General features: G+C 58.8%; 1 protein-coding gene across 1 annotated transcript; it reads right to left on the bottom strand.

The window, feature by feature from the left end:
• Nucleotides 1-246: 246 nt before the first annotated feature.
• Nucleotides 247-10,086, bottom strand: EPS8L1 (EPS8 signaling adaptor L1; the record flags this gene model as incomplete). Its single annotated transcript, XM_082863306.1, has 18 exons — nucleotides 247-901; nucleotides 1,002-1,134; nucleotides 1,592-1,781; nucleotides 1,964-2,234; nucleotides 2,441-2,554; nucleotides 2,649-2,778; nucleotides 4,737-4,765; nucleotides 4,872-5,013; nucleotides 6,065-6,213; nucleotides 6,305-6,379; nucleotides 6,475-6,563; nucleotides 6,768-6,894; nucleotides 7,155-7,416; nucleotides 7,793-7,875; nucleotides 8,429-8,578; nucleotides 8,859-9,071; nucleotides 9,633-9,691; nucleotides 9,945-10,086. The coding sequence occupies 18 exons, from the start codon at nucleotides 10,084-10,086 to the stop codon at nucleotides 815-817; spliced, it is 2,445 nt and encodes an 814-aa protein (XP_082719432.1). The 3' UTR covers nucleotides 247-814.
• Nucleotides 10,087-11,049: the final 963 nt, after the last annotated feature.

The following is an 11,049-nucleotide window of genomic DNA, read 5'->3' as shown; positions in this document are numbered from 1 at the left end:
GCCTAGGGGATGAGGGCAGGCTTTTCCAAAGAGGGTATTTGAGCTGGGTCAGGACAGCTGAATAGGATTTCAACAGGCAGAGAATCGTTCCAGCCTGCAGAAACCAGCCATTGTTAAAACTCCAGTGGTTGAAGGGGTTTGGGGAGTGTGTGGAGAGGGCAGGACCAGAATGCACTGGGGATGAGGAGGTGAGGACGAGGTTGGAGATGTAGGGACCAAACCACTCAGGGCCTCGAATGCCAGGCTATGGGGCTAAGACGGCGACGGGGAGCCAGAAAAGGATTTTGAGCAAGGGGTAGACTGGGGCCTCGGGTGTTCAGAAGATCCCTCTGGAGTGAACTAGAGGACAGACTGGAGGCTGGGAGGTCAGGAGGAAGCCTGAGTTGGGAGGATTCAGAGAAAGAAACTAAAGAGAGTGGGGACATCTGCTAGATTCCTTTCCTGTGAGGCTGTTGCTGGGGTGAGGGGCAGGTTCCTGGACCCTGGTACCCGGGTAGAAAAGGGACAGCAGTTGACATCGCCTGCTAAGAGGAGGCTGTTTATAGACTGGGTAGCATTATCACAATACACAGGGCTCCCGAGCGCAAGCACTTGCCCTAAATTGTCTCAGTGCCCGTTCTCGGCCAATACGAGAGCACTTCTTAGGAGACTCCATTAAGGACGGGCCGATTTATCTAACCGGACGGGGTAAGACCAAGGCTGGAACAGGTCGGCGATCCCTGGAGGGATCTACTTCCGTTGGTGGGGGCAGTCTGCAGAGTCCGTTCTCCCGCGGGGCTGCTTCCTGGAAACTTAGCGGAGGGGCGGGGAAGGATCAAATGACTTCCGTTTCCACCTCGTCTTCCATCCTCTTCTTTTGCTTCTTCATTACCGCCTCCAGCTCTGACACTTTCTCTTTGTCCTGGAGTGGGGGTGGGGGTGGGGGTGGAAAATCAGGACCTTGGAGGCAGAGACCTCAGCGCCCTCCCCAGTCCGGGCTCGGGGACGAGCGCCCGCCTCACCTCCAGCAGCGAGCGCTGCACTGTGATCTGGCTGTACACGCGCGCCCCCTCGTCGGGGCTCAGCGCCCGAAACTTATCTTTCTGCAGCGAGAATAGCTGCGCGCCGCTCAGTGCGCCTAGCGCGGCCACGGTCCTGAGCAGGGGCATCCAGGGCACAGTCAGGCCTGTTGGCCAATCACGGCTCAAGCCTCCTCAGCCCCACCAACCACTTTACGCCCGCTTAGCCCTTTGTCCAATCTGAGCAGCATTTTAGCTCTCAAGCCGGGGGGGGGGGGGGGGGGGGCCGGCCGCTGCTCATGGCTCCTGAATCCCCATCCACCAATCATAGCGCGCCGTGGGGGGGGGGGGCTGCCTTCCAAGCGAGGCGGGGCTGCCTTCCAAGGGAGGCGGGGCTTCCCTAGAGACTCCAATCGGAGCCTGGAAAAACATGGCAATCACAGCCCGACAGTCACAGTTGCTCTCAGACAGACCCCCGTTTTGGACCAATCCCGGTCTCCCGTGGTCTGCCATGCCCCCTCTGGGCCAATCGGAGTGCTCCGCCCCTAGCGCCGGTATCTCAGGGTCCCCTAGCCGGCACCTGCCACACTCACCCTGAACTAAAGCCCTTGCCCTGCAGCCAGGCGCGGACCTCCGAAGCGTTGGAGCGCGGGCTGAGCTGCGGCTCCGGGGCGCGGGGCTCCGGGGCGCGGGGCCCCGGGGCTGCGCGGCTGGGGCCCGTGAGGCCCTGGGCCAGGCGTGCCTGCAGCTCCTCGTTGATACTGAGCATCTGGGAGAATTTCTCTGCAAGCGGGAAACCGGGAGGGAGGGCGGACTCAGGGCGAAGGGCCCTGGGCTCAGAGGGTCGGGGACCTCCAGCGTCCTCGTGATGGGTCGGGACTCGGTTTACTCTTTCTGAGCCTCGGTTTCTCTGCCTGGAAAGCGAGGACAAGGACCGCTCCTTCGAAGAGGTCCCCACCACTCACCCTTCTTGCCGGAGTCCAAGTTGTTGAGGCTCTCGCAGCTGTCCCTGGGAGACCGAGATGGAGCCGGAGCCTGGGTCCGCGCTGGTCGGGCACCGGGAGCTGGAGCCAGGGTCGGCACTGGTGCGGGAGGGGGCGGGGGGGTAGGAGCCGGGGCCGAGGCTGACGGGGGAGGGGGAGCCGGAGCCAGGGCGGACGCTGGTGCTGGTGGAGGAGGGGGAGCCGGAGCCGGGGCCGACATTGGTGGTGGAGGGGGAGAGGGAGTGCTGTTCTCCTGGAGAGGGGAAAAAGAGGAGAGCACCTGGATCGGAAAGAGGACTGGGTCCCAGTCCCCTTCGCCTGGAGGTGAATTTCCGAATCCTCAGCCACTTCCTCTGCCAGTGACTTTGACCCCTTATCCCTCACGCCTCTTGTTCCCAGGACCCAGGATCTGAGCCCAGCCCCTCTTCCCTCAAGACCCAGGAGTCTGCCCTGGCTCACCAGGCTGGGGCCCCCCTGCGGCCCCGGGTGGGGTGTCAGGATATTATAGGGTACATATCCCTCCTGCCCGCTCTGGTCCCGAACCTTCCACCACTTGCGCTGGTCATCCAGGACCTGGAAGAGGGAAGGGTTCAGAGGCTGTGTCTGTACCTAGGGCTGGGTGGACTCCAACCCCCCAGCCCCACACCCCGTCCCCCACTCCTCTGACCTCCAATATGTCCCACTGCTTGACGGACAGCTCGCTGCTATTGCGCGCCTGGAAGTCATAATTACATAGGACCCACTTTCCCGCCGGCTCCAGCCCCTGGGGCTCAGCTTCTGGTTCCTGGTCTTGGTGACTGGGGAGAAGGGGAAAGGGTTGCAGGGTAAGGAGGTAGCCAGCTCCACTGCTCTGGACTGTAGGGTGTTGGTGTGAGCTGGGGTTAAAGCCAAGCAGGGGTCGAGGCAGGGGAGGCCGGTTAATACTGTTAACAGAGGTTTGAAATTGTAATACCGGTTTGAATATATTGTGCTCCTTATGTGCCTGGCACCATGCAGTAGGCACGTGATATGAGGACTAGCATCAGCTCCATTTTATAGATGAGAACATTCAGGCTCAGAGAAATAGAATGACTCTCCCCAGATTACACAGCTAGAGACAGCTGCTGTTTATTGAGCATCTACTGTGTACTTGACTCGTGCATAATGATAACTCATAAACATAATAAAAACAATAGCACTTATATAGCACTTATTACATGCCAGACACTGTTCAAAGTCTGCTACATGTATTAGCTGATTTGATGTTAGAGACAACACTTGGTAGAACCATGAGTTTGGACCCCCTAGTTCCTTCCTCCCTCCAGAGACCCAATTATTATCTCCATTTTACAGGAAAGGAACAGTGATATCAAGTGACACGGTGATGTAAAGATCACAGAGCAAGAAAGAGGTGTAGTCAGGCTGGGACCCGGGCAGGCTGGCCCCAGAGCTCATGTCCTGAGTAATTCCATTCTACTCGCACACAGCTGGATGTGAACCTGCGTGCTCCCATGACCCTGAGCTCCTGACTGCTAGCCTGTACAAACTCACAGACTTCTCCCTCTTTCAGGGAGGGATTAGTATTATTTCCATTCCCCTCCTGCCCTCCGCAAAGAACTTGAAGCACAAAAAAAAGGTGAGTTAAAAGCTGTGGGTGTCAAGCTCAAGGTTCAGAAGCGCACCGAGAGGGGGGTCCGCTAGACCAGGCAGCTGGGGGGTGGGGAGCAGACTTTTAGCTCTGACAACCCAGTAAAAGGCACCTCAGCCCGGATCAGGCCTACCTGTGCAAGGGAGAGGGGAGTCTTCAGGGCCGAGGCACCCCCTGTGTGGGGCCGGCGGCAGCTCCCAGCACGCCGCCGTCTCTGCTGAGACTCTCTGCCCAAGCCCTCACCCAGACCCCCTTCTGCTCCTCCAGACCTGCGGCTTTGTTGTCTTCTCATCCCACGCAGCTTCCCTCCCATCTGCCCCCCGACTTGCCCAAGGAATCCTAGCTCCTCTAGGCCCTTCTTCCCCCGGGACCCAAGAGTCTGCACCGCCATTGCTTGTTGGAACTATGAATTTGCACCCCCAGTTCTTTCCTCCTCCAGAGACCTAGGAGTCCAGATCTCAAACTTTAATTTCCTCGACCTTTTAATGCTTAAAAGGTCCCAGTGTGACACCCAGCAGGGACTGAGACAATTGCTCTAGAGCCTTGGGAAAGCAAGGGTCCAGCCTCCCAGCCTTTACCTCTCTCAGGAGCCCAGAGATACTACCACTTCCTAACTTTCCCAGAAACTTGCCCCTTGGCCCTTTAAGTCCCAAGCCTACTTCCCTGGGTCTCCAAGGTCCCAAGCACCAGACTTGAGCTCTTCTTCAAAACCCAATATCTAATTCCCCAGCCTCTTCTCTCCAACACCCAGGACTCTGTCCATATAGGGACCCAGGCAGGGAGCTTCCCAGGCCCTGGGAAACCAAACTGCCTTCTTCCAGACCTTTGGGGATCTAGAGGTCCCTCTCAGACTTTACCCACTCCCAGCACCCTCCTCCCTTAGACCCTGGAATCTGGGCCTCCAGTTCCCTCCTCCCTAGAACCCAGAAGTCTGGGCCCCACTCCCTCCCTCGTTGATCCTCCCCCCGTCCCAGCCCAGGCCCCTGCCTCATCGCCACCTCACCCACCTTCGAAGAGCCGGGAAGACAAAAGGAAAAAGAAAAAAGGGGAAGCGGAGTCAGCGCTGGGACCCCCCAGGACGCACCCCTCCTGGACCCCACCTGACCCGACTCACCCATTGACACTTACCCATTGACAGCGACCTGAGGAGTGCTTTGCTGCAGGAGATGAGAGCAGTAGATCAGGTGGGGCCCGGCCTGCGCCCCAGAATTCCCAGTCACGGCCCCCCTGTGTCACCTGGGGGAGCTTAAGCCTTAGCCTCACCTGCCGGCGGCGCCGCTCGTGCTGTAGCTGTTTCTCTACCGGGTCCTCCCAGGCGCGGCCCTGTGGGTCCGTGGCTGTGGGCTCCCAGCCGCTGTAGAACTCAGGTCTGTATGGGGGTCCCTCCTCTGAGGGTAGCTCTATCCTGCAGCCAAGGAGGGGCAAGGGATCCTCAGGGATCCTGGTATGACCTCCCTGTCAGTAACTTCATGAAGTTCTCCCCCTCTCCTTAAGCCTCGTTCTATTCCAACAAGTCTAATCCTGCCCCCTTTTGCCAAGCCCTGCCCTTGCCTCTAAGCTGCATCCACGACATCAACTATATTTGTAAATACCCTGATTCCATTCATGCTCCGCCCTGGCCTCTGATTCCAAACCGTGTTTCTAGCTACACACATCCCGTCCCTTTCCCCTAAGTCCAGCAGCTAGCTCTGCACCTACTCCCTTGAAGCTCTCAGCCTCCAAGCGCAAAGACTGCTCCCCCTTTCCAAAACCACAGACCAAACGTTTCCTAAGCCCGCCTCTTCGGCATAGCCTCACTCCATTCCTCGAAGTCCTGCCTTTTATTCCGGTTTGAGTTTTTTTTTTTTTTTTTAAATCATGCTATGAAAAACCTAACTACCTAACTTTAAGATTTATTTTTGCAACTTTTTTAAACAGAGAAAACAACACACTCCTTGGGGAAAGGTGAGTGGCTAAGACGACAGGTCCTGGGTACAAATTACTACCAGAGCCTGGAGTTGACAGGCCTGCCTAGGAGAGAACCACCGGCACTGCCACACCACCAAAGGGAGTAGCTGCTGTCTGAGGCTCAGCAGACAGTTTCATACGCCACGCAAAGCTGCTCGCCTTCCCTCATCGGATCGTGGCATTTGACCTAGTCCCACCTGAACTTCAATTTCTTTGGCGACATCCTCTAGCTAAGCCCCACAACTAACCCACCCTCCTAGCCCCATCTTTCCAACAGCCCCGCCACTTCCTCCCAACCCCACCCCTAAATTACCACGCCTCCTGCTTCCCAGCCCTGTCCCTCCAATCACCACGCTCCCAGCCAGCACCCACCCCACCCCCGCCCCGCTCCGCCCCTGGATCACCACGCCTCCTGCCTTCCAGGCCTGTCTCTCCAATCACCACGACCCCAGCCTCCCAGTCCCGCCCCTAAATTGCTGCTCCTCCAGCCTCCCACCCCCGCCTCTTACCCCGGGCGGGTCCAAGAGTCCCCCAACGAGGTCCAGAGCGTGTTTTCAAGTTGGGTGACGTTGTCCCACAGCAGCGCCACAGCCTCGGAAGTCAGATGCGGCCGCCGCACGCAGCTCGCGAACTGGGGGCCGCCCGAGGTGTCCACAATCTGGCAGCGGCGCAAGAGTGGGCAAGCCATCAGACCTTCTTGAAGTGGAACCCTCCTGCTGCAGGCAGCCCTCAGGCCGGGGGTGTCTCACCATTTGCAGAGGTCCGAACAGGAAGTGCAGCAGTTCTGGGGAGGAGGGGTTGGCGATGTTGCTGCGCAGCCGGGCCTGTGGAGCCGGGGAGGTGCTGGTATTAGTGCGCGGACAGGTCAGGTTTGTTATTCCCCTCGCCCCCTGACGCCCCGGGATGAACGCGTCCTCACCAGCAAGCTGAAGGCGTACTTGATTTTCTGAAGCACATCAATGAACTCGGCCTCTGAGGGCGGCTTGGCCCGCAGCGTCAGGAGGCCCTCTGTGGGTAGAGAGGCAGGCGCGGTGATGGGGCACATGCAGACAGCGTCAGGCAGGGTCGAAGAGAGAGGCAGAGACCCAGTGAGATCGCGATAGGGAGTCAAACTGGCAGGGGGTGCAAGGGGAGACCCAAGGGAGAGGGTGGATATTTGGGAGTGGCCAGGAAGGGGGTGTTCAGGATTGCCACTCGGTGGTGCCTCCTCACCCCCGGCCTCCCGGTGCCGGGTCCTGCGGCTGCGCTCTCGGTGCTCCAGCACTCGGGTCGCCTCGGCAGACTTCTGCAGCCTTGATACGAAGGTCTCCACGTCGTCGAACACGTGGTTCAGGATGTCCTGGGGGGCAGAGCAGGGGGATACGCGGGACCCCTGAATCTTGGACCCTCATCACCCCTGTCCAAGCCCTCTCAAACCAAGAGCGCTTAGGCACATTTAGGCCAGGCCACGCCCTCTGATGCTTGACTCTGCCCCCATTCTGTTCCCTCCGGCCACCCCCCCAGAAGTCTGACCAAGTCCCCAGAACCAAGCCCCACCCCCTGACAGAAGATTCACACCTGCAGCCAGTCCCGCCCCGGCCCTAGCCCCGCCTCACTCACCACTTCCCGCTCCGCCTGCAGACTGGCCAGGTCTGGGCCGCAGGGGCCCAGGTCCCGAGAGGTCGGGTCAGCGCTGCTGCAGACCTCCGCCCGGCCCGGCCTCCGCATCTCTGCAGTCTCTGGGATGGGGTCCGCCTGGGGTCGCCCGCGGCCCGCGGCCGGCTCCACCGTGTTGATCGCGGCGCGGACCGTCGGGCGGTGCTGCAGGGGCGCGGTCTCGGCGGCGGGCGAGGGGTGGCACTGCAGCTCCTTTCGCGTAGCCCTGCGGGGGAAGAAGGGGAAACTAAGGCTGGGCACACCGAGGGGTCCGGGGAGGGGAGAAATTCGGGGCTTCAATCTGAAACACTGTGGCCCAAAGGGTTCAAACCTAGGCTCTCAGTGGTAAGGAGAAATCCGATATATGGGGGATGGGAGAGCACCTCTCCGGAGGGAAACTGAGGCAGAGGGAGGAGAAACCGAGGGGAGGAGAGTACACTTGGTACAGGGTTTGTCTGACTCCATTTAAAACTCGTTCTGCTCTAGGCTAGTGGTATCCACCGATTTCTCGGTTGGGGAAACTAAGGCCCAAAGAGGGGAGCCGGCTCCCCAGAGACCTCCCCGTCGTCTCTTCTCCCCAGCTTCCAGCCCGACCCCCTTACCTGAGCGCCGCCGCCCTGCGCTCCCCGCGGCCCGAGCGATAGTTGTGCAGAGCCCCCTGGATGTCCTCTCGGATCAGCTCCGCCTGTCAATCACGCCGTCAGGCCACGACCGCAACCCACCCACTGCCCGCCCAGGCGGCTCTCCGAATCGATTCCTCAGCTCGGCCCCAGACCACGTCCAGTCATGGCTCACGCACTGCGCCCACGCACGTCCACGCCCTGAACTCACACCCTGGCTCTTAAACTGTCCCTGCCTTAGGCCCCTCCCCCAACCACGGAGGCCCCGTCCAGATGGCGCTTCGCCCCTGACCACACTCACTCCCATCCTAGTTCTGGCTGCTCCCCCCGACCCTCACTTCCATGTTCTGTCCACGTTCTGTCCGAGCTCTTAGCTCTTAGCCTCCGTCTCCATTCGGCCCTCTCGTTCCTTCTCGACCCTACGTTCAATCTGTTCTCAAATCCCCCTCCCTCCCAGAATTCCTCTACAGGTCACGCCCCCTCCGCTGGCCCCGACCCCGCCTTTGCCGTACACCGTGCCCCCCGTGTTAGAGGCCCCGCCCCGTTGGAGGTCCGGCTCCGGACTCCGCCCGGAATCCGCAGGGTCTCAGTCTGTGGCCCCGACCCCCGCTCGCTCACCCCCAGACGCAGGCCCTGGAAGAAGTGCACGTCGGGCTGCGTGCGCTCGGGCTCCTGGCACACGAGCAGCAGCAGTGAGCAGCTCTGGCCCGGCGGTATCACCGTGTCGCAACGCACGATGGCGCTCAGCGGGTAAGACTCCAGCTCCTCCTGTGGGGTGGAGGGTGGGACAGCGGGTAAACTGAGACCCTGAGCCAAGGATACTCCTAAGTGGTGACAGCAGTGCCAGCAGTGCCAGCACGTACAGGCACTGCGCAGGGCAACCTCCACCCCAAGTTGAGGGGCCAGGGATAGTTAACCCCTGTTTAATAGATGAGGCTAATGAGGTTCAAAAAGGGGGCGGGGGTCCCTCGCCAAAGTTCCTAGAGGAAGACCGTGCAGGAATCAAGATTCACACTCAGATCCCTGAGGTCCCTAGGGCTCTCCATGCCTTGGTGGGCTCAGTCCAAGCTGCTCCTTCCACCCGTGTGCCCCGTGGCACCTTGGAGACTGGGTCCAGCAGCGTGACGTGTGTGGGAGACACGCGCAGCAGCATGTCCTGGGCCCAGACGCGGCCTTGGCTGTCCATGAGGGCCAGCTTCCGCGAGGCGTCCTCCACCGTGTGCACGCCATCCTCCTCACCCAGGCAGAAGGTCACCAGGTGCTGGAGAAAGCAGTGAGTCCCAGGATGAAGCCAGGTGGGCTGAGAAGCCCCTGGCATCAGCCCCATAGCCTGCGACTACGCACACCTCCTCTGGGAAGCCTTCTCTGATCACCTGCTCCACCTCCTCCCAGTGCCCTTTGTGTGTCTTCCCTGGGTCTGGCTCTCCAGCTAGACCCCTTGAAGGCAGAGAGTGGTCTGGATTATATCTAGTTCCTTCTAAGCAGCTCTACCTCCGTTAGAGCACCTGGCAATTTTGCTGGTGCCTCTGGACCTTGTCTGACCCCTACTCATCCAGGATTGCATCTGACTTGTCCCTGTGGTCCAACTGTCCAGCACAGGAGCTGGTCCAGAGGAAAAGTTGGCAGATTCAAGTGGGATTGAGTTCCTCCACTGAGTACCCACATCTGAGGCAAGGCAGAAGGAGTCCACTTTGCAGGTGAGCAAACTGAGTTTCCCAAGTTCTTGCTGCTTGGAGGTCCAACTGCTTTCAACTCCCCCATCTCCTCAGGCCTGCCTTGCCTCCTGCAAGACTCCCCGTGGCAACACAGACCCCAGACTCACATTGACTGGATATTGGGAAACATCGGCCATAACCTCCGTGGAGTAACGCTTCCTCTGTTCTGTGGGGGAAGAAGGAGAATGGCTGCAGGAGACCCAGCTCCCAGCCCCTTCCCCCTCAGACTCAGGAGTCCAGCCCCCCAGCCCCCTCCCCTCCAGACCCAGGAGTCCAGACCCCCAGCCCCTCGTCCCTCAGAAAAGGAGTCAAGACCCCCAAACCCTTCCCCCATCAGATCCAGGAGTTCGGGTCCTCAGTTACCTCCTCCCTCAGACCTAGTTTCTCTTGGCCTGGGTCTTCCTTGCCCCTCAACTCACCATAGATAGACTTGGCACTCCGTTTGGGAGAAGCTTCTGGCCTAGTGAAGGAAAAGAGGGGTGAGAGGGGCCATGGGAATTGGGGGCAGATCATGGGAGTTTTGAGTGCCCAGCAGAGCTTGTGAGGGCGGTGGGGAGCCATGGAGGGTTTTGAGCAGGGGAGGGCAGGGCCAGAGCTGGACTTTAACGAGACAAGTATGGCAGTGGTACTGGCTCGTGGTGGCGAGTGTGGTCTCTACTGTCACCCAGACCTGGGTTCAAATCCCCTGTCAGCGACTGCTTTGTCATAAGACCCCGGGTGGGAGACGATCTCTCCTTCTTCAGTTTCCCTTTCCATAAGACAGGGGTTAGTTACACTATAGTGTCTGTCTGGTAGGTCTGTTGGGCGAATTCAATGAGATGATGCAGTTGGAATGTTGTGCAGCCTTAGTAACTGTTATTATCATTATTAAGATGATGCAAAGGGCTTAACACACAGTAGTTGCTCAATAAATGGGATTTTTTTTTTCTTTTTTTGTGGCTGCGCTGTGCTGCGTGGCTTGCAGGATCTCAGTTCCCCGACCAGGGATTGAACCTGGGCCATGGCACTGAAAGCGCCAAATCCTAACCACTAGACCACCAGGGAACTCCCAATAAATGGGATTTTTTACAATAGCATTAGTATTGGGAGTAGATGGAAAGTTATCTTCTTCCCCTCCTACCCCCACGGGCCAGGTTCTTTTCAGCCAGATCTTTCTCTGAGAATTCTCGAGTCCCCATTTCCACAGAAATAACAGCTCAGAGCTTGGTTGGGGTCGGAGATGAGAGATGAAGGATGAGAAACTCTTTTAGTCAAACCTCTGCTCCTCTTCCTGCCCTTGTCAGTCAAATCTCCCCACAATTTGTTTACCTCTGGGCTGGAGAACTCACTCCCTTCCATCTCCCATGCAGCTATTCCCACGCTTCTCTCTTTATCCTTCTCCCTGCTTACTCCAGGAGACTTGACCCTTCATTATAAACAGCCCTGAGCTTTTAGCAAAGGGTCAATATTTAATAATAAGATATAACAACTGGGAATTCCCTGGAGGTCCAGTGGTTAGGACTCGGTGCTTTCAGTGCCGTGGGC

Source organism: Leucopleurus acutus (assembly GCF_964270905.1).
Source record: "Leucopleurus acutus genome assembly, chromosome: 20".
Taxonomy (NCBI): Eukaryota; Metazoa; Chordata; class Mammalia; order Artiodactyla; family Delphinidae; genus Leucopleurus; species Leucopleurus acutus.
This window is presented reverse-complemented; position numbering and strand designations above follow the sequence as displayed.